This window comes from Podarcis erhardii (assembly GCF_964252035.2).
Source record: "Podarcis erhardii genome assembly, chromosome: 4".
In the NCBI taxonomy this organism is placed as follows: domain Eukaryota; kingdom Metazoa; phylum Chordata; class Lepidosauria; order Squamata; family Lacertidae; genus Podarcis; species Podarcis erhardii.
In genome coordinates this window covers 39295097-39318766 of record NC_138508.1, presented here as the reverse complement: position 1 = coordinate 39318766, position 23670 = coordinate 39295097, and the positions used below count along the sequence as shown (strand labels likewise).

The window sequence follows — 23670 nt, the reverse complement described above, 5'->3', positions numbered from 1 at the left end:
GGAATAGAATGCATTGGAAGGTGGTAGATTTTCCTGTTAGAGGTTTTTAAAGCAGAAGCTGGACAGCCACTTATCACCGATAAGTGGCCACTGCTGTCATAGTAAATTTTCTGTACCTGGAGACAGTTGGAGTAGATGACCTTTGGGACCCCAATTATACGATTCTGTTTCCAGGTATTTCAATACAACCCATGACTTGGACTGAGCCCAGTGAGGGCTGTCACCCTACCAGAAGTGCCATTGCCACTGCTCTTTTGCAAACCTACCTGGTAATAAAATAAAAAAAATTCCTTCCAGTAGCACCTTAAAGACCAACTAAGTTAGTTCTAGGTATGAGCTTTCGTGTGCATGCACACTTCTTCAGATAGTAGTTATCTGAAGAACTAACCTAGAACTTAGTTGGTCTTTAAGGTGCTACTGGAAGGAATTTTTTTATTTTGTTTTGACTATGGCAGACCAACACGGCTACCTATCTGCAACTACCTGGTAATGGTTGGAACCACTCACAGTATTGAATCTATTGGGCCCTAAGCAGTGCTATGAGAATGCAAGTTAATGCCTATGGCAAGAACCACAGGAACTACACTTTCCATGGTTCTTGCCACAGATACTGCTGCATATTTTCAAAAAAATGCCTAGTGGCAAATTCTGTAAATTCCTTTCTGTCATGCCTACACGTTCAGTTAAATTTGAAAGAGGGGACCCAGTGAGGAGGGCGTCTTGAAATAGACCTCTCAGGTGGCAAATCACAGAGATTTAGACCAGATCTTAATGAATCTCTATATGGGGGTGGGAACATACATAAAACCAATGCCCAATCCACTCATCCTGCTTGGGTCCAATTTATTTTGCTTACTATGCAGAAATAAATGAAACAACTTCTTCTATCCACCCAGGCATGTTTAGAATAGTTCAATGCAAATTTTCTACTTTCACATTTCTTCAAACTGACATTGGCACATATATAAGTATTAAAAACAAAGTTTGTGTTTAAAATGCAAAACCACTTATACATTTTTAAGCAACAAAAATATGAATATGTGTTTAGTGTTTCAACACAAGACCTTAAACAGTGTATCAAATTCATCTTTATTGAAACTTTATCTTCTGCTCTAAATTCACTAATCTCCCTATACATACCTCATCCATTTTTCTAAGCTCTGTGCTCAAAACACAAAATCATGTAGGCAAACGTGCACCTAAATCAAGCTACACCTCTTTACATATAGAACTGAAATGCATTTGTTTTGTACAGGCACAATTGACTTAGCCAGGCTTTTTACATAAAAGCTACATCTTAGTACATAATTAGCATTTCAAGGTTACTTGCCATTTATTTTGCTACTTACCTTCAGCAATAAACTTGAAACTCTGTTCAAAGGCCTATTTGCATTTCTATAAACCCCATGGAACCTTTAACATTGTTCCGCATAATAAGGATGAAAACCAATGAAATGTAGGCTTGTAGAACTATCTACACCTCCCACTGGCCTGTTATTGGCAGCATGATAGGACCTCCCCACTTTTTTGCAGGTCTAAATAAGACACATTAGGTGAAGCCAACCTTTTACTACATTTGAGAACAAAGCAGCAAAGTAACTGGTTGATGCATCTTGCAATGTAAATGAAAAGACTGAACGTAGGAGCCCTTTATGGCTATGGGATTACACATAATTGGGCCAAAGAAATTAGCTTAAAAATACTAAATATGGGAAATTCAGAAGAAACTGCATCCAACTGGGTTCCCTGTTAAATTGTTTTCTACACTCATGTAAATAATGGAACAAAAACAAACAGCTTATCCATTATTTTTGCTACGTTATTTTTATTTCTCTTTCTGTAGTACATGAAGTCACTCTTTACCTTTTCAATACTCCAATTTTTACTTCTGGTATGCCTGATTAAGCGAATGACTAAAATAATCTGATTTAGGTAAGAATCACTGGTATGAAAGTGAATCCTGAAAATTTGTGCTCCACTGTTTTAAATGGCAAGGTAACGATTTAGGCTAGCATTAACCCAGGACAATAGCAAAACCGTCCATTTATGAAGTAGGCAACACCTTCCAGCATTTCCTATAAGGCAACGAACCAGTAAATGAGCACTTGGTTTTTACTGTTACAAGCATTCATGGCTGTAGCCAAATGCAAGACCCCATGCCTTCTCTTCTCCCTTCCAGTAATATCTAAGATTACAAAACACATGATGCAATGTCATTGCAATGCAACTTTCCATACTCCAAAAAGCAGCAGCCAATGAAGCTGCAGAGTGGGGGAGATTGGACAAACTCACAGCAGTAAATATTATAGGGTTAGTTAGGTAGAAACAATTCAGAGGAATAGCTAAGAAAAATTGGTTCTAATTTCACCATTATACCCTCATCCAAGTTGAATAAAAATACATAGAAATTTCAAAATACACAGAAATCTGTGGTAGACAGATTACTGTAGTAAAGCATTAAGAAACACTGTTCCCTACAAATTTGAGTTTTACTACTATTTCCATTTCCTTTGCCTCATTTTTCCACAATAAGAGAAGGCAAAGCATTCACTGAACCTAAATCATATAATCTAGAAATCCATATGATATAAAACAGTTATTAGAAAAGTCTTATTACTTTTGATCATCAATTTACAGGTGAGAAGTCAAACATAATGTTCCCTGGGATTGATATACACTCTTCTATTGTCTGGCTCAGGATGCTTCTTGCTGCTCCAGTCTTTGCAATTTGTTTGCTTGAAAGCTGGGCACATTTGCTGATGGCTATCATGAGCCAAGGAATTTTCTTCTTCATAGCTCTGCCTGCAGTTTACCATCTTCTAAAAAAAACAAAATAGATGATTAAAGTATGATACAAAAATCTATCTGGCTTCTTCATCATATTGCTTTCTTCTTAAAAGGTATGTCCTTGAATGACAATACTCAAACTAGACATATTAATTGCTGTGGAATCCTAAATAATAAATAAATACAATTACTTAATTTATAGTATAATGATATGGACTTTCTGTAACTTACACTTTCTTCAATACAATGCACATTCAGTACCATTAATATTTGTCAACATGCAATTTAAAACAGTATTAAGACAGCTCAGTAAAAGAAAAACAAATATTGAATGAAGGCCTATTCTCCCTTTTACAGTATTCTTCAAAACTTAGTGTTATTTAATGGTTGAAAAGCTTCATTTAAGGCTCACATTTATTCTGCATATGGACATAATCTTCCATACTAAGTGATATAGTAAAGGTACCATTAGGTACTTTACTACCATTAGGTCCAGTCATGACTGACTCTGGGGTTGTGGCGCTCATCTCGCTTTATTGGCCGAGGGAGCTGGCGTACAACTTCCGGGTCACGTGGCCAGCATGACTAAGCTGCTTCTGGTGAACCAGAGCAGCGCACGAAAATGCCGTTTATCTTCCCGCTGGAGCGCTACCTATTTATCTACTTGCACTTTGACGCGCTTTCGAACTGCTAGGTTGGCAGGAGCAGGGACCGAGCAACGGGAGCTCATCCTGTCGCGGGGTGATCGGCAAGTCCTAGGCTCTGTGGTTTAACCCACAGCGCCACCCACGTCCCAAGTGATATAGTAGTGACAATTTTTTACCAAGGGGTCATCTGAAGCAAAAACCCAACAGTGAAGAATGTGTGGCACCTGCTCCCTCTGCTTGATTCAGTCCACGTGACCTCTTCCTTGAGTGTTTTTCAGGGGAAAGGCTGAGTTGCAGAAGGTTGAGTTTATGCATACTATCTTGTTTGCCCTTGGTTAGAGGTGAGGAATCCAGCATTCTGGGAACCACTCCTAACTACCAGGCTGTTCAGCACAGGAGAGGTTGCGATACTGTGCAAAGTGTGGAGAGGACATTACATAACTGGGGCACCACTACTGAAAAGGCACTTCCACTGGTAAATATTTGACACATTTCACCTGATTGGGGCACCTGGAGAAGAGCTTCTGAAGATGCTGATGCTGTCTAAGGCAGGTACATGTTGGGAGTGGCTATCCTCCAAGTACCCTGAATCCAAGCTAGGGCCCTAAAGGTCAAAACCAACACTTTGCATTGGAGGCAGAAATATGAAACGGTTATTCAGAAACAGGGTATTTTCTTTTCTTCTGGCTCCATGTCCTCCTTCTCATTCAAAACTCAGGTTTATAAAAACTTACAGCACCTTGCATTCCACCCAGTTTGGGACACCAGGCAACTGTTTGCTGCCTAGAAGGGAGAAAGGCTAGAAGCAGCCCCAAGGTGGTTATCACCAATGGAGGCTAAGGCCCCGAAAAGACTCAATATGGAGGCCAAATGGCCGAAATATTGGGAAATAATAGAAAAAGATGGAGACAATTGGAGGTTGCAGAGTTTGGAGAAACTAAAGGGTAAAGTGTGAGATTGGTTACATTATGCTCAGATTAAAGAAGCTTTTAAGTCAGATAAAAAGTTAGGATTCCAGGTGGAAAAATCAAAGTTAGAAACAGAACTGTTAGAACCCAGCTCTAAGATACTTTCAAGAATGTATAACTTGCTGCTAAAATGGAATACACAGGATGAAACGGTCAAATCAGCTATGATAAAATGGGCACAGGACATAGGGCATAACATTATATTTGCTGACTGGGAAAAGTTATGGACCACAGGTTTGAGATTTACGGCATGTAATGCCTTGAAAGAAAACATTATGAAAATGATATATAGGTGGTACATGACTCCAGTCAAGCTTGCAAAGATATACCATGTGTCTGTTAATAAATGTTGGAAGTGTTAATAAATGTTGGAAGAAGCTGAAGGAACATTCTTCCACATCTGGTGGACTTGCCCTAGAGTGAAGGCTTTCTGGGAAATGATATATAATGAGTTGAAAAAGGTATTTAAGTATACCTTCCCTAAGAAACCAGAGGCCTTTCTTTTAGGCATTGTCGGCCAGAGTGTGCAAAAGAAGGATCGAACTTTTTTTATGTATGCTACAACAGCAGCAAGGATACTCATCGCCAAATGCTGGAAAACTCAAGATTTGCCCACACTGGAAGATTGGCAGGTGCAACTGATGGACTATATGGAACTGGCAGAGATGACTGGCAGAATCCGAGACCTCGGAGAGGAACTGGTGGAGGAGGATTGGAAGAAATTTAAGGACTATTTACAAAAACATTGTAAATTATATGAATGTTAAGAAAGATGTAAGATTCGTAATGATATGGCTCCAATAAATTAGTTATAAGGAATATAGGTATAAATGCAAAGGAGAGATAAGACAAATTTTGGATAAATATTATCCTAGAATTAAGATTTAAAGAATAAGAGTGATTTAAATTCTAAAATTTGAGACTTAATATTGGACAATTACATAATATAAATTGAAATAAGTAAATAATTTGCTAGAAAATTTATGTGTTTAGAGTGCAGGAACAAGAGTTGTGAGGAAGTCCAAAGATGAGAATGAAATGTAATATGTTTTCATGTACGTTGTTTATTGTTTAAAAATTTAATAAAAAATTATTATATAAAAAAAAGAGAGAAAGGCTAGAAGCAGATTCTAAGGCACTGCAAACATGTGGATCCTAAGACTCAAAGACGACTGATCAATGTGGAAAAGTGGGGAAGGTCTGAGAGTAGGCACTGTGGTTTCTGTCTCAGCAGTGCTACGAGCAGAAGGATTCATCAGTAGACGATCTGTGGCATAATCTTTTGCTGCTGAAATGTTTGCACCAGCTGTGGCCAGTGAAGAAGTAGCAGGCACGACAGTAGCAGCACTCCAGTCCACTTGCACATCGGGAGTTTTGCTGGGTGCCAAACTTACTGAGATTGCTGTGATGACCAGTGTTGGGGCAGTCACTACATGCTTCAAGAAACAAGATCTTCCTGACACTTAAGAGCTAATGCTGAGGACCTGCCACAGATTCATCCATGTTGTAGGGAAGGTCTAGCCTCCCCACAATGCAGGGCCATTTCTGTAGGCAACCCAGTATTAAGAGAACTTCTGCCCCAAGTGAAGAGTATCATCCTTGCTGGCTGTCCAGAAAGTCAAGTATTTGTTTTGTATCAGTTGAATTTTGAAATTAACAATCACTCTGCTGTGCTTTTAGTTACTGCTGTATTGTTTTCTGTTTGCATAGTATTATTTTGTTGTTTCTATGGAAGTTTGATGAAAGGCACTAAATATTTTTTAAAAAATTAAGGAAAACATCTTGACTTAAGATAGGTATGAATGTGCCTTATACCAAAATCACATGCAGCCACAGCAATGTACACAGTAAGAATGCATTTATGTCTTCTTATCACCTGCTATCATTCCACAAAATAATATAGAAAACAAATAGAATTTCATAAGCACTTTGATTTTAGAAGAATTGAGAAGGATTTTTTTTTTTTTAAAGTTCTACGGTACTTGCACACAAATTATCTCCAAACCTCAGAAATGAATACCAACCCCCTACCTCAACCTCAACCCAACACTGGCTTAATCTTTAACACAGAAAGCAAACACGAGTATCTTGCTTGCAGCTCATCCTTACATAATTTTGGGCAACTATAGGGCAACTATAGTGAAGCAGCTTTGCATTCTGTAAAGATTCCAATATGCAAAATTATTTTAGCTGTAGTTTTGGATGCAATGAATTCGCAATAGTTAATGCAAAGCCAATAGTTAATGCAAAGCCAATAGTTAATGCAAACCAATCAGCAATCAGCTTTCATTACAAGTGGATGCCAAAGCTTAACAATGCCAGTCTCTTCTGAGATTTGCTAGCCAAACATTAGAACATCACCTGATTCTGATGGAGTCATACTGCTTTCTGGATTGGTAGTCATATTTTGTCTGGGTTTATTCTACTTCCTTTGATATTTTATAATGTAAGCCAAACGTTTTTTGCTTCATAGTGTACTAAACAAACACTATTCAGTTCTACAATACTGCACGATTACGTCTGAATGGTGTGTGCTGGGGGCCTGGCTAGACTGTATTTAGTCACTATTAGATGATGTCTAGAACTTTTAACCAGGCAGCTTGACCCCAAACCTCGTTTTGCTCACAATATTCTTTCACATCAGTATTTCAGGGGCTTCAACTGCTAGTTGGGGAACACAAGGATTCACACAATCTTATACTGAAAGCTTCAGTGACCAGAAACTTGCATGCCTTTGATAGATTTTCTTAGTCAGAATGCAATGGTGACCATGTCATTGACTGCGTAGGCTAGAAAGATTACTGCCTCATATTGTTAAGGCTAACTCTAGCTTTTTCTGGAGTGGCTGCATTCCTCCGATCCTGTTGGTTTCTATAGCCATAGAAGAACCTAACAGTAGATTTGGGTGGCTAAATAACAATACAGAATGTGGACTCCTGAAAAGCCAATTAATGTGGTACAGAAATCCATTATGCATTACACGGAATCAAAGTATGTGGCCTAGACTTCTTCATTACTTTCAGTGGGTAGTGGGTAAGCATTCCTTTGAATGGGGGTGAAATTAAAATAACTTTTGTGTGGGCTTATAATAAAGTTGAAGGACGCCGGTGGCGCTGTGGTCTAAACCGCCGAGTCTAGGGCTTGCCGATCGGAAGGTCAGCAGTTCGAATCCGCACAACGGGGTCAGCTCCTGTTGCTCGGTCCCTGCTCCTGCCAACCTAACAGTTTGAAAGCATGTCAAAGTGCAAGTAGATAAATAGGTACTGCTCCGGCGGGAAGGTAAAAGGCATTTCCGTGTGCTGTTCTGGTTCACCAGAAGCAGCTTAGTCATGCTGGCCACATGACCCAGAAGCTATACACCAGCTCCCTCGGCCAGTAAAGCGAGATGAGCGCTGCAACTCCAGAGTCAGCCATGACTGGACCTAACGGTCCGGGGTCCCTTTACCTTTACCTTTAATAATAAAGTTGACTGAACAAGTATTTCTCCCACCTTCCCCTGCCCACCCCTAAATATTTGCTGCCACTCTTGCCATGAGTCTTAGTAAAACTCTTGGGATGGGGTTGCAGAAGATTTACTACCTGCAATTCATTCAACACTCACTTCCAAGTATTTTAAAAGGGACATGTAATGAGGTTCATGAGCGTGCACCCTTCAGACTTGACAAGACACACATACATTTACTCAGATATATAATGCAATCTGAGGTTCGTTCTCAAAGAGGACTCCAGCTTGGGATAAACCCATAACAGTCTTTTGAGGTTCAAGAACCTGATTAAACCGTCATATGGGAATTAAATAGATTAGTGTAATTACTTAGAAGTCTGGCTGGCAGAAATATACTATATCAACTGAGTAACAAAATAATGTCTTATGTCAACTGAATATCTTCTATAGATCAATTTGTATTAAGCAATATTAAAAGATCCTTTTACTTTGGAAGTATGCTTCATCAATAACTTACTGGAAGAATTATTTCTTTCTGAGACAAGGAACGAGCTCTTTCTTCATATGAAGACGGAGGCTTGTGTGTTGGTGGAAGATCAATCCTGCATTGGAAAACTTGGAGTTTAGTCACCACTATTGGAGAAATAATTGAATCAAGTGTAGATTACAGCTGTAAACAAGTAAAATGGAAACTTCCTTGGTCATATAATAGGAAATGCCATTAATATAAAATTGCAAGTATCCCACTTGCGACAAATTCTTAAATGGCATTGGTTTGAATAACTCAATAGATTTGTCAAGCATTACCTGTATAAAGAGAAACAGAGCACATCATATAAGAACAGCCCTGCTGGATCAGTCCAGTAGCCCATCTAGCCCAGTGACCAAACAGATGCACCTGGGAAGACTGCACAAGAGCACTCTCCCCTCCTACAATTTCCTGTTACTGGTTTCCAGAAGCATTGCTGCCTCCAACCCTGGAGTATAGCCATCTTGGCTAGTAGTCATTGGCAGCCTTATTCTCCCTGAATTTGTATAATTCTCTTTAAAAGCTATCCAGGTTGGTGGCGATCACTGCTACTTGGGGGAGAGAATTCCATAGTTTAACTATGGAAAAGGTACTTTATTTTACCTGTCCTGAATCTTTCAACATTCAGCTACATTGAATGTTGAGGAGTTCTAGTCTTATGTTTGGGAACTGGGGGAGCTTTTCGCTTGCAACTTTCTCCATGCCATGTCTGATTTTACAACCTTCTATCATGTCACCTCTTATTCGCCTTTTCTCTTAACCAAGAAGTTCCAAAGGCTGCAATCTTTCCTCATAAGGGTATCTTTCCATCCCCTTGATATTTGGTTGCCCTTTTTCTGAACCTTTTCCAACTCTTCAATATGCATTTTGAGGTGAGGTGACCCAAACTGTACACAGTATTCCAGATGTAGCCGCACCAGAGATTTCTATAATGGCATTTGGATATTGGTAGTTTTATTCCTTTCCTAATGATCGCTAGCACACTCACTCAATATCTTCAATGAGCTATCTACTATGACCCTCAGGTCAGCTGAATGAAGTTCACAGAACTAGTTTACAAAATCTCTGAAAGTAGTGCTTAACATTGCTGGATGAACTGAAGGTGAATTAAGTTCAGTCTGGAGTAGAACTATGAATGATTTCTAGATCATATTATTTATCTCTCCCACACCCATACCTACTCAGCAGGAAACCGAGACTCATTCTTTTTTTCTTTTTTAATTAAAGCTAAAAGCCAATAGAATATCTATAAAGAAAGTCAGAAAGATGCTAGATTTTGAATAGCCAGTAAGAGACTATTGAGAAATTAAAAGGGAAGCACTATGATTTCTTAAACCTAACAACACCTTTATTGTACGTCTAGGTGTACAACGAATAGAGGCAGGTAAACAATATTATTTTAGGGGTTCCACCCACCCACCACCAACATATTCAACAGAAACATAAAAGCCAAACTTTACAAATAACAGATAATTAGTCTTTGCTGATATCACTGCAGATGGCATCATCTTAGCTGTGCTTTTTCAATAAGTATATAATGTATACTGGTTACAGAGTTTTGTGATTAAGAAGTCTACAGATCTTTCTAAATAAAAATAAAATAAACACATTAGAAACACAAAGAATTTTTAATTTGTGCTAGTGTAAAGTTCTTAGACTAGGTATATATTTTTGAGTAGTGTATGCTGACATTTTGTATTAGCGCTACAGGGACCGTGCCTTAAAACGGAATAGAATGGTATAGCATGAGAAAAGGGAGAGTAAACACTTCAAGCTTTTTAGAAAGCAAGGATATCAGCTTAGAAACAAACAAAAAACTTACATTTTGTCCATGTAAGTGGGCCTTTTCTTTCTGGGAGTCAGTAGTACTGTCACAAAGATGGTAATGATAAAGAGAGCAAGTACTGCTCCTATTACAGCCCCAGCTACAGCTACTGATGACGACTGCTTAAATGGAACATCTGAAATGTAATTCAGCATGCATTATGATTTTCAAGCAATGAGTCATGCTATCAAAACTCCTCAAATTCAGGAAAAAGAAATAAAGTTAGCTGCCTCTGAGTTAAACATGTTGTGGAATCTACAATTTATTTCCACTGCATGCGGGTCATAAACAGCTATGCAATATTAAAAAATGATTGCTGAAGGCAGAATTTGAACATACAGTCTTAAACTTTTAAAGATGAAAAAAGAGGAATCAAAATATGTTGACATGAAAATGATTTTCAATTCTTAACTCACAAGGCGTTAAGTATTTGAGACAGATGCCTTTAACAATGTCCAGAAAAGTAATTTTTCGCATAGCAAACTTTTGTATTTCAATCTACAAACAGAACCATTTGTTTTTAGACTGTGCATAGGAACAACATACAAAAATAAATGGCAGTTATACTGAAAGTTCCGTCTGGTTTAGAAACAGTTATCTAATACTTTAAGAATGCAAAAGCGTAAGCTACTGAAGTTATACTTACCAAAGCAACTTTGCTTATTCTATATCCCTGAGATAGGACAAAACAACGATATCTGAAGTTATCTAATTTTACTATCAAATGTGCTAGCTGTATCTTTTTTTGTAGAAATCAGTAGACATTGTTTTATTTTACTTAAAACACAAACAAAATCTCTAAAAATCTGAAGGCCTGTAACTTTTTTCAATGACATGTTGAAAACCAGGAACTGTACCAGGTACATTAGAAATGTTCACAATTGACTCATCATAGCAGAAGTGGACCACAGTGGTAGGTCAATAAGAGTGTTACCCTTTAGTGGCAAGTTAATTAGTTGCCCAGTTACTCTGTTAAATGAAATGTGTTACCTGTACTGTATGTGCAAATCATTGCTTAAATATTTCAGAAGTATTTGAAAATATCTTTAGCATTATTTTTACTTATATTTTTACTAAAATATTACTTATACATGTCTCAACTACACACGGTGTATAGTCTGTCCCTATGTTTTTCCTTTTGCAAAATGTGGCTGTGGAGGATGAAATCCAAAGCAGAAGGTACAGGTGGGGTACTTCTTAATTCATTCCCATATAAGAATTTTCACACTGTCACCCCCAAACTGCTTTTTTTTTTTTTTTCATCTTGGAGGAAAGATCTGCACCTGCATCAACAAATGTATACAGGGACAAGCTATATAAGACAATGTTTTATTGAAACCAAGGCTAACCAAAGCAAAAACTAAAAAAGGCCACTGCTTTCAGGGGGTCTAACTTAAGCTCACTTGGGCCACACTACTGCATTTCCCCTACCCAAGAAAGCCTGTTCATTCATGGCAAATATGAGTAGTAGGTATGATCTGCCCTTATCTGGTACACACCTTCCCTTTCCAATCTATTTCCCAACTGAACAATCAGTACTTCTCATACTCAACATCCATATTCATGAGGACTTGTGATTTATTACACACTGGATGTAATTTGCAAACTGCAGAATACTATCAACTGAGTTCTTTGACTTAGCAGCCCAAAGAATGGTCTGAAGGCACACAATGCAATTCTACTGATGCTACATAGTATTGACTCTGAAAACTGCGTGAATGGGAGACTGCCTGGGAATCATTAGCAAGCTGCAAAATCAGCTCTTCTCAGGAAGAATGGAATGCGCAACAACCAACTGGCAAAGAATGAGTGTCTGGAAGTTTGCTACTGCATAATGACTCCCAAGCTATTAATCCAACGAACATGATTACACCAAAGTATACATATATTTAGCAGCATTGACAAAATAGGCACATATGCTTTCATCACACAAGCATACAATCTTCATTACAAAGCATACATACATAGCTATGTATTAGGTTGTCTCCCAGCTGATACAACTCACAAAACTCAAACTGTTTATGCTATGCTGCAATCGTTTTTCATTCATTCTGGAAATCAACTTGTGCTGGCTCATCTGATTTTAAACAAGGATCATCTCAATGATAGCTACTTTCTATATAAACACTAAAGGCATGTTGTGGCTACAGCAGCAAATGTTTTCTGGACATGCTGAGAAATAGTACTACAAAATACACTGGGCACAATCCATATTTGTCCTGTGTATGGATTCTATTTGTTTGGGGATTCTTATATGCGTAGAGTCATCTGAAGGCAAGACCAACTCAAGTCTTGTGTTTATTGTTATCAACTTTTCTCCATAGTTGATAGAGTAAAATAATTTGGCAACTTCAAGCAAAACACAAGACCAAACTTTCTGCAGCTAAAAATTAAGTGTAACCTTACAGCTTTTTCTGCAATTTACCTAGACTATGGAGTACAAAATATACAATCTGTCATCAAGGACAGCTATGTTGACTAGTAAGTAATCTATGAACACTTTTACCAATATAGTTAAGTATTTCAGATGCTATATAGAAGTACTAATTCAACAGTTTTTTCTGTATTCAGCTCTCATTTTCTAGTCTACCTGTTTCCTCACCACAAATCTAACCTCTATTACGTTTTATATGCCTTTCCATCATTTGTGAATATGACCTGCATTCAAGAAATTAATTTAACAAAAGATTTATTTCACACAACTATTCATACTTACAATCAATTCTGTATTTACACCAAACATACATTAGGTAAAAACACTGCAACACTGAACATCTTAAACCTAGTATGAACCTCTTCATTTTAAACTGTAAAGCTCTTGATCAAATTTTAACAAATTTATATTGAAAACACAGAATATTAGGTACTTGCTTCTAAATTTGAGTGTTACAAGAAAGCTTTCTAGAGGGCTTACAGAAAAGTATGGCATTACAATGGAGATGTTCCCAAGACCATGAGCTAGCTTTAAAAAAAAACCACACGCACAAATTAGGACCTGCTACCTTGTGGCCTGATCAAAAGCTAACTGAAGTAAGAACTTCAGCCATTGATGGATCAGATCCATGAAACAATTATTGAAACTCACTTGAGTTCACAGGCAAGCATGGTTTAATAATTTTACTTCCAAATGTATTGAAGACATACTTTGGTAAAGTAAAATAGTGTTACCACTTAAATTATCAATGTGATAGAGACGCGTAGAAAACCTGTTTCATGTATTTATACTCAACTGCAGTCACATTTCTGAAGACATAGCAACCAAGTCACAGTGTGCTGTCAAAACTGCACCTTAATACAGATACTGTACTGACTGAAAAGCTCTAAAATACTGCAAGTCATTATGTAACGTGTTCATATTACTTCCAAGGTTTTTACTGGGAAGCTAAAAAGCATTAATATTGTCTGTACACATGCTACCAAATTCATCTAATTCTTCATATGCAAATGTTTTAAAGAAGTTTCTATTGAAGCAAACACTCATCTACCTTTTCAGTTTTGAGCATGTTTGAACATAAGATTTTCAATGGCATTTGCTTCTAAGCAAGTATGATGGGCTCCTATTGGTTGTGCTATATTCTTTACACAACCAACAAGGTATTCTAAAGCCTATATGTGAGATGTATTTTTCAACAACACAGTTGCCTCTATTTCCTATGTCCTTCAGAGAAAATCCCTCCTTACATATATTTGTTTCTCCCATCTATTAAGTAATAATTTACTTTAATAGTAATTTTACTGCACTACTCCAATTCTTTTCAAGCAGCATAAATGTCTCAAAATGCCTCATATGAAATATACCATGCTAGTATATTTTCTGTTTAAGCCAAAGTGTTTCATCCTTCTCTTTCAAAAAATGCCATAGTGACAAATGCTTACAAAGTCTAAATTTGCTCCTGCATTTAATGCTTCCCTGCTTTTTAGCCAACATTTCTTCAGACAGTCCAAATACTTCTTGTACCATCAAATTCTGTGAAAAGCCAAAAGTTTATTTCTTAAAATGCATCTTCATTCAAATACAGAAGTTGCATCTGGGTTTCAACTCAATGCATTTGTAGCTCTGTGCTTAATTAATGTTATGGAAACCTAATATTTCCTGAACATTACTTTTTTCATTTAGGTAGGGTAAACTGTTTGTATTGTATCGAAATAACATTTAATAGATCTTCTGGAAAGGATGAGTCTGGAACCACAACTGAAGTGATTGGAATCTTACATCCCAGTGCTTGGAAATAAAATGCAGTGTAAAAATATAGAGTTCCTGTTATGCTGCAAGACTTTATTCATTGAAAAGTCTATTGCAACAGGTTCAGTGCAACAAGTCATCTGTAAAAGGTACCACCTACTACAGTATCTAAATGGCAAGGCTCAAAAATGTAGAGGTATTAAATTCTGTGCAGAAAACCTAAAAATAAAGCTTTGAAAAAACTGTGCCATCAGAATATTTCATGTCATAAATTTTTTTGTAAACAAAGTGTACCTTAGATCAGCTCTGTACTTAAATCAGTTTCATGTTACTGTTTACTAGAATTATGGATCAAAAAGTACTATCAAGGTAAGTCTTGATCATAAATTTGTAGTCACAAGCAAAGACAGCTGCTTCATTTCAAACTTTTTATAACAATCTCTTTTTCCACTTAGCACTTGGTTATCTTGTGCTATAGGCCAAATAAAGCACTATATTAAAATTCATATCTTGTGAAAGACAGTAGTACAGCATTGAAAAAAATAATAAAGCAGCTTCAATACATTTAAATGAGGTTTTTACATTTCAATTGTCAAGTTAGAATATAAAAAGCTTGAAAATCAACTTCAAAAACCTATTCCTCAAGAAAAAGTATAAACAATCTGAAAGTGATCAGCTAATGAAGGAGCTTTATGTATAGTCAAGACCTGAAGGTTGTCTTTAGACATACCACTCCTTTCGAGATATTACAGAGCCATCTACATGTGAAACTAAGTCATCTTCATTTTCTTCATAACATTCTTCACCTAAGTATTTCATTCCCAGTGTTCCACCTTCATAGTAATCCATTGGTCTTTCATACCTGTCCTGGTACCTGTTAATAGTGTCTACTTTGTTCCAGTCTGTTTTTTCAGATTCTCCCAAGTAGTCTTTAGTTATGTGACTGTTCACAGGATGTTTTATTTCCTTTTTCACACTGTCAGGGTAAGAATCCACATCCTCTACCTGGAGGGTATCTATTTGGGACTCCTTTTGCATATCTGATGGTGGAATGTAGTTCTTAGCGAAGTAGTCACCACGGAACGTCCTCCTTCTCCTATACAAGATAACTCCAGCCAAGACACATACAAATATCAGGAAAAGAGCCCCACCCACTGCACTACCGATGATAGTGCCCCAATTGTCTTCCTGCATTGCTGGCCATGGTGATGTTGGAAAAAGCTTTAGTTTTGGCTGAGTTGCTAAACCTGTGATGCCATCAGTTGAAGGAAGCCATGGAATCGTGGGTGGTGAAGTGGTAGTAGTAGGAGGATCTAATGAAAGAGCAGAGATACACAAGACACAGAAAAGGCAGAGAATGTCAATGCAAACTAAATTAAGTTAAGAGCTGATAAGAAAGCACAGTTGATGAGTAAGTAAGTGTACTTCAACATAGTTTTTCATTCTTCATTTAATTTCATTACTCTGGGTAGAGGGAGCAGACTTAACTTCTGGACCAGCTTACTGAAGTATGAAAAAATAGTTTACTCTAACAATATCATCAACAATTTTTTCCATGCTGTTTTAGAGCAAACATGGATCAATGCCATCAGCTGAAAAGTCAACCTTTTCTTATATTCCAAGGCAGAGTTAAGAATGAAAGAAATAATGTATTATATATAGTTTTGTTAGAGAATGAAAAACTATAAGCTGCATGCTGAAGTTAGTTCTTCATTATTTTCATTTCCCCTGACCATGTATGTAGTGGTAGGATTCAATTTGATAGTTACAAGATTTTAAAAGATAGCAGCATTAAAAAGTCTGTTGTGCACTTCAATGCTTCCAAAATTCTCATTAGTACTAAAGAAACATTTTAATCAAAATAGGAACCTTCTAAAAAAAACAAAGGACTTGTGGAACAAATCAAAGCATAATAAATTTGTTTCTTATTTCAAAATTGACCCTCAGGGTTCCTTTCCAAGTCTACAATTCTATGATTCATTCAGTTTCTATGAAAAGCACCTAATGAACCTTCTAATATTTGACACCTAAATTTGCAGGTTTATTCTGTTGTGGTATGGGTACTTAAAAGCTCAAATAACACATACAATCTTTACTTGGCATCAGTATTGCTCAGGTTTGTTAAGGGTTGACTATGCAAGATGTGTTTAAGACTACATTTGGGTACTGGAAATTGTTGTATGTGGATGATAGGGAAATTGCTTAAAGAAACAAAAGTTGTTCTATGTACCCAAGACAGCCTGAAGCTGTGAATAACAAACAGTGGGTCCCTTTTCAGTCTCACATGGCAATGATCTTGAAATTGTGTTGAGTTGCATAAGCTGCTTGTGATATGGCCCATGGATATGTCAGAGGAAACAAAAAAATTCTACTCATCATGCCCAAACCCTAAGACATACATAAAGTAGTGTTCTTTGGATCCTAAATATAATAGTATTAATATACTTCACATTTATCAAGTGGATTCTAGGTGATATAAAAAAGGATAGGAGACAGTTTAGAATATTTAATTATTTTTAAAACTATTTTAAAAACTAATAGCCCACTGGAGGAGGCTATTCATGAAATGTTATTGTTAACTTTTAGACTACTTCTTCAAATAAATAATTAGCTGTGTATGCTAATTTAGTAGACAAAATCTAGAAGGCTGAAATACAATCTAAGTAATTTTAATTATTATTATTATTATTATTATTATTATTATTATTATTATTATTATTAAATTTTAGCTGGCTATACACTGAATAATTCACTTAAATCCTAAAATACCATGAACAGTAACTTTCATAATATAATCTTTATAGCCTTTTTTGACATGCTTGAATAACAAACCAATTTTCTCAAAAAATTCTACTAACATTAGATCTATGCTACTACTATTATGCCACTTGTCATTAAGTAACATAATTCACTCACTTTCATCAGTGAACTGTTTAATTCTTTATGCATATATTAAGTACATTAAATGAACAAGAGAAAGGAGAGGAATTTGTAAAATGGGGATACTACATAGATGAACACAGGGATCTTGAACAGTGGTTCCCAAACTTTTCTTCCAACGGACTACTTGAAAATTGCTGAGTGTCTTGGTAGACAACTTCATGATCTCTCCCCCCACCCCCACCCCGCTTGTTGTAGCAACTGTAATGCACTGTGCTAAATGCTGTATAATTTCCAATCATATTTTAATTGCTACTTTTTCTTATATGGACCACAGTTTGGAAACCCCTGATCTAGAGTAATGATGTTTAGTTTAAAAAGGAGTGAATAAAGTTCTCTGATCCTGTATGAAGTAGGTGAAAAAGATTTAATTAGTTTCTATCATTTTCCGAAACAGAAGTATCACCAGGCTAAAAAGAAAAAAAGAAAAGGGGGAAATCTGGAAACATGCTGAAATTGTTGTCTTCAAAATCAGGTTGCCTTTTGATCAGGGTGATGTCAGGGAGCTTTTTCCTCCTCTTCCTCCTCCTCCTCCTCTTCCACCCCACACCTGTTCTACAGTATACCAATCCAGTCAACAGAATTTATTTGCAGCACACCATGGGCCTGAGTAGGCAATCAGAGGACCTTCTGTCCACACTACTTGAGAGACAGGGAGCATTGTTGAGGGAGTGGCTGTTGAGTTTTTTCATGATCCCAGGCCAAGGCATGCAAAACTAGCCAAAGCTGTGGCAATGGAAGGGGCTTGGTGGCTTCCTCTTCTTCCTTTAGTCCCTCCCTCTTTCAAGGTCACATCAGAATTAGATGCTAGAGGGCAGAGGAATGATGGGACCTGAAGCTTGTGGGCTGCTCAGACTGTCCCAGTAAGACGGCAGATAAATTGAGGAGTGGGAAGAATAGAGGAAAGTAAGTCTATGTACAGTACCCCTCCCTCGACCTTCCTTCATGGCTTTTCGGCCCCACTGTTGATTATTATTTTTCTTTCTACCCATTACAAGCTGACAGGTATATCTACCAACCAAGGATGACACCTGGTGCATCGGATGAGTTTTATTTTATGAAACCTATGCCAAAATAAATCTGTTTGTCTCTAAATGTGTACAAGACTGGTTTTGTTGTAGCAGACTGCTACCCGTCTGGAATTTGCTTTCAACAGCTGCTTCCCTATAAACTTCCTTCAGAGACTCTTCTCCTTTCTATTCCTTACAAGCCAACTCCTTTCCTTCAGTCTTCTCCTTCAATCCCTGCTGATACAGGACTTTCCATGGTCCCAACCCCTTTAACTTTAACACATTTCAAATTCAAAACTTCATATAATGAGAACCCATGCATTATTACACATGACTTCTGTTCAAATACAAACACTTATAGCTTAACTGTTGCCTAAATTAAATAAGCAGCAAAAAGACCCAAAACTTAATAGGAACGATTGATCAATAGGAAAAAAATGTATGTGAATAATCAATAGGAATTTACATATAGATATAACATGCATGATTCAACACTTCATTTGGGTGCAAATCACTTCCAAGCATGGCACCACCATGCCACTGTAGAAATCAATAAACAATAGTGGGTGTGCACTCCCATAAGCAGCTTTGACTTGCTACAAATCATAAACCCACACCTTTAGAAGAGTGACATCTATGAGATGGCATAGATTTGTGTCTGTACGTTTAATGCTTTGTTTAGGCATAAGACACTGTCAAATGCTTCAGCTCAGGCCAATAACCTCCAAAATAGCTTGGGTTAGCCTAAGTCTTACACAAGACACTGCGTGGTCTGTCAGTACCTGAGACCATGCTTGATCCAGCAACCTGTGAATGTGCAAAAGTGTGACCTGCCAAAATACAACTGTTTGAAAAAAAGAGGTTTGCATGTACTGGAGTACAAAATCCAAATGCCAGGCATTAAGCTCAGAAAATAGTGAACATATAGCTTATGAAGTTGGAATATTAATGACTAATGTGAATTTGAACATGTAAGATTGGATGTTTTCAGGGCAAAGTAACTACATTTATCTCTTAAACACCCGAAAGTGAAGATGTTCTGTTAAATGCAATAGATGCTGATATATGTTGTATAGGATGCTGACTGTAATATTTAGAACAAGATAGCCAGCGTGGTGTAGTGGTTTGTTTGCCAAACTAGGGCCTGTGGAGACCAGGGTTTAAATTCTCAGTCAGCCAATAAGATCACTGGAGGTCCTTGGGCTGGTCACTCACTAACTTAAAGCTTAACTTACCTCACAGGGGTATTATGAGGATAAAATGGGTAGAATTATGTATGCTACCTTGAGCAATAAATAAATAAATAACCAAACATACAAATAATGTCCCATTATGGACTTAGATATTGTATTGTACATAAAACATAATAACATATATCTGCTTCTTGAGAAGCTCAAGAGTAAATGTCAGACTGCAGGAAATCCTTATATAAAGGATAAAATTTAACCCTAACTTTAACAAGTTTTCATTTTTTTTTTCTACTGTAATTGAATGTTCATATCAAGTTTGCTTTTAAAAGAATGAACAATGCGACTGTTGCAGGTCTATCATCTATTTTTCAGCACTTCAAAGTATAGATCTTTTCATAAATCATGTTCACACGGTAAGAATTTATCCTTTTTTGTGGCTTCTCACAATTTATTTTTCCCTTAACTTCCTTGAACCCTTTGGTATCATCAGTAAATCTGGCTACCTCACTGTTTACCCTAACTTAATTCCAGGTCAGTTGTGAACAAATTTAAAAGCACACATAGCAAAACTGATTTTTGAAGGACTCTACTTCTTACATCCCTCCCCACAAAAAAAACTCTTCAGTTCCCTGGTCTCTTAGGCCCACCTGCTCTCCCACCCTCCTGTGGCCATGCACACACAAACAGGCTCTCCGGTTCTCATTCTATGTCAATGAAAGGTTGCTCTTCTACTGCCACAAATTAGACAGGAGGTCATCATCACTCGGTAGGAGACTGTGTGGGGAACAAGAGGAATGGGATGCAAGCACTGTTGAAATGAAGTTCCCAGAAGGCTTCTCTCTCCATCTGTCCATTCCTTTTGCCTCCCTTCTTCCTGTTCTCTCTCCTCCTTCTCACATACAGCCAGGCTGTCAGCCCACCCATTCTTCTCCTTCCCCTTTTTGTGTGTGCCACAGCTTCATTCTCTAACCATCATTTACATCTAAACATGTTCATGCAGTGAGCTGCTGGTCTCAGTTACAGAAAGACCAGGGGGCAGAAAAGTAAGGAGGCACTAGATGGGCTGTTGTGCCAAGGCTACGCCCACTGGCAATCCCCAGCCCACAGTACAAGAAACACTACCTTAAATTATTGTTAAGTACATTTAAAACTCCTACTTAAAACTTCATTTCCCCAACTCCTGATTTCAACCACAGCTGTGTCAACAGTAAAGAAAAGTGCTGGTTTGCTTTTGAAGATCATACTAGATTATGTCATGTCAATCATCTTTACAGGAGGGCAAATATTTGCCCACTTACAGCCCACTTGCGTTCCTAAGGCTAATCCAAAGTCCTGTCGCTCCAGCTACTATAAAGCCAACCATTATTTCTGTCAGCGTTGTGTGCAGATACATCCCTATATTTTTGCTTATATAATATACATCCCATGCAATAGAAATGTTCTTACAAGGAACTTTAAGCAAACTGGATGATGTTCTCTCAAGCTAATAGTTAAAATGAAACAATAAATAACACACTATGACCATTATATTGCTGACCTCTCATTAAGAAGTTTGTTCAAATACTGAAGAAAAAAACACCCAGTGACTTACCTAGTATGTAGATAGTCTTTTGATCACTTTTTTGACCAAGTGGATTAGCCACTGTACAAACATAAGTTCCAGTATAATTATATGTCAATGGACTGTTGAAATGCAGAGTATTGTTTAAAGGCTGTAAACCTTCAGGCCAATGTCGATCCAACCTGAATCACAAAGAGGCATTTTTGAGTGTCCCAAATCTAATATTTTATTCAAATAGCTATTTAACCTCTTAAATAGCTAAGAGGTTCTCCTTCTCTAGAAGCAAATAAGTTAATGTGCAGAGTATCTCAAAGTAAGAGGAATAAAAAAACTGAATTTCACAATTATATTTAATATGAGAACTGAAGGAGTTCAGCAGTAATTTTGTTCATGTATTCTAAAACTAATATAGAACCACTGAACAGCCTTAGGTTTCTGTAACACACTCTTCCCTCGGTTTCCAAAACAGAGTTCCATGTTAGGCAACTGTGAGAATCATGAAGACATACAAAGAAATATACAAGGATTTCAATTGTCATGTTTCGACATCCTGAAATTCTGCTCAACTTCTGTACTGACTTTGCCACAAACATTGCCAGCAGACATTGCCACAAACATTGAGACTTTAAAATATTGGTGAGATGTGTGCAATGTCAAATTTGGTATTAAAACAATTCTCTTCTCAGGGTGCTGAGCTGAGCATTAGGTGTCCATACACCAATTTAGCCTTATGCCCATTCCAAATAATGTATATTAAATTCTGGTCAATCATTTCACATCACACAATTAAGTCATATAATATTAATATTAATATAATTCATTCATATAATATTACATAAATCATAATCTAAATGACTAGGAAATTGTTTAGTTACTTTTTATGCTGTACAGAATACATGTATGTAGCTCCTCATCTGAACCTCTGCAGAAAACTCATCAGTGTTACTCAGTACCTCCATGCTAGTTATATTAGCTACAAAGCTGCTTTTCTCTCATCTAGGGTTGGCTCCAGAATTGGGAGAGCCTTCAGCAAAGTGCCATTTGATGAGCCCTTTTCCTATATCAGCAAGCCAGCAGCTTATCAGATGGCAATGGTGAGTGGATGTGGGGTGCTATTTAAATTTCTCACAATACTTCCAATGCAGCATCACAACTCAATCAGTCTGAGTTAATTATTCTATAAGTATACATGCATATCTTTGGCAAGTTCAGCACAGAAGTGTAAATCCTTTATTTGCTTCATACATGGCACACAGACAAAACTGAGGGAGAGGAGAGAACAGAGCATTCTAAATCTCCTAACTAGTTGCTCCCAAGGACCGCCCACTCCCACCCCCATTTAAGTTACCTGTTCACATTTGTATATATTCATGTAAACACCATGAATATAAACAGAACATAAGCAGAATTTTGCTACAAAGCAGAAGCACTAACATTTTAATTCAAACCAAACTACTACAACAGTAAAAATGTTAAATGTCTTGTTAACAATGTTTAACGGTTATGTAATAAGATCAACTGCAGCAGGATTACAGGATATGAAGCTCTATCATCTTCAGTAATAAAGTACCTTGCCCACAATGCAACAGAGGAAGAAATTAAGGCTTCTCAAGAGCATTTAATTATATTTTCTTCTCGTTGCATGCAAGCGCTACACAAAGGTGGCATATCATCACTTAATTCAACTACTAAACTAGACCTGGTCTCCATTAATGTGAGCCTGTGTATACACCATATATTTAAAGTGCATTATTTCCCCAAAATAATCCTAGGAAGTGGAGTTTGTTAAGGTTGCCAGGAACTGTAACTGCGAGGGAAAACTATGGGGAAAGCCATATGCTTTAAATGTATGGTGTGTACACAGCCTCAGCCTAACATAAAGGAAAAGGGCAAATGCCTGGTCACAAGGAAAAAATAACATGCTATGCTCCTGATCAGTGTTGATTTTAAATACTTATATCACTTCATCTTCTATCTTCAGTTATGGACAGTGTTTTTCAACTTAAGATTGGTGTTGTTGTGATCCAAAGTTGAAGGGGGGTGGTCAAAGAACTGTTATTTTTCTGCAACAGGGTCCCTAGAGCTGCCCAAAGGGGAGCTTTTAAGCCAGTTATCCTCCAAAGTGACAATGAAAATACAAGGTGCTTCAAGTTTCAAAAGAATGGTTTGAATGGCTTCAAAATCAGGGGCAGAAGAATTGAAAATGTATAGGTCGCTACTACTAACATCCAAACTCAATTCCTCTAATAGGACACGTTTGGACCTTTAAAAAAAGAAGAAAGAAATCTTCCATTGTGCTATATTTGGAACTGAATTGTAGTGGTGATTTCATTACTACAAATATACTGACTGTAGTTTCAGAGAGCATTTTAACTTCAAATAATTTGCAGAGCCAGCAAATTAAGATGGAAACTACATTTCAATTGATTATACATAAAATGACATTAAAATAAAATTATCTTTAAAATGATACAAGGCAGCTATTAACTAGTTATGGACATGATGCAACTTTTTAAAATGTTATTCAACCTTTTACTCTGTTATTCAACCTTTTACTCTGTATATTTATACCATGAATATAATAG

At 37.1% G+C, this 23670-nt stretch overlaps 1 protein-coding gene across 2 annotated transcripts in view; it reads right to left on the bottom strand.

The window, feature by feature from the left end:
• Window positions 1-1070: 1070 nt before the first annotated feature.
• Window positions 1071-23670, bottom strand: part of NECTIN3 (nectin cell adhesion molecule 3) — a 43027-nt gene continuing 20427 nt past the window's right edge. Inside the window, exons 5-8 of one of the 2 annotated variants that reach the window (XM_081859726.1) lie at window positions 21116-21267; window positions 10199-10337; window positions 8365-8449; window positions 1071-2819 (exon numbers count right to left, since the gene is read on the bottom strand). In XM_081859726.1, the coding sequence (XP_081715852.1) occupies window positions 2646-2819; window positions 8365-8449; window positions 10199-10337; window positions 21116-21267 (550 nt within the window). In that variant the 3' untranslated portion in view covers window positions 1071-2645. Of the gene's footprint in view, window positions 2820-8364; window positions 8450-10198; window positions 10338-12873; window positions 15698-21115; window positions 21268-23670 lie in introns of those variants that run through there. The other variant, XM_081859725.1, reaches the window with a different exon arrangement.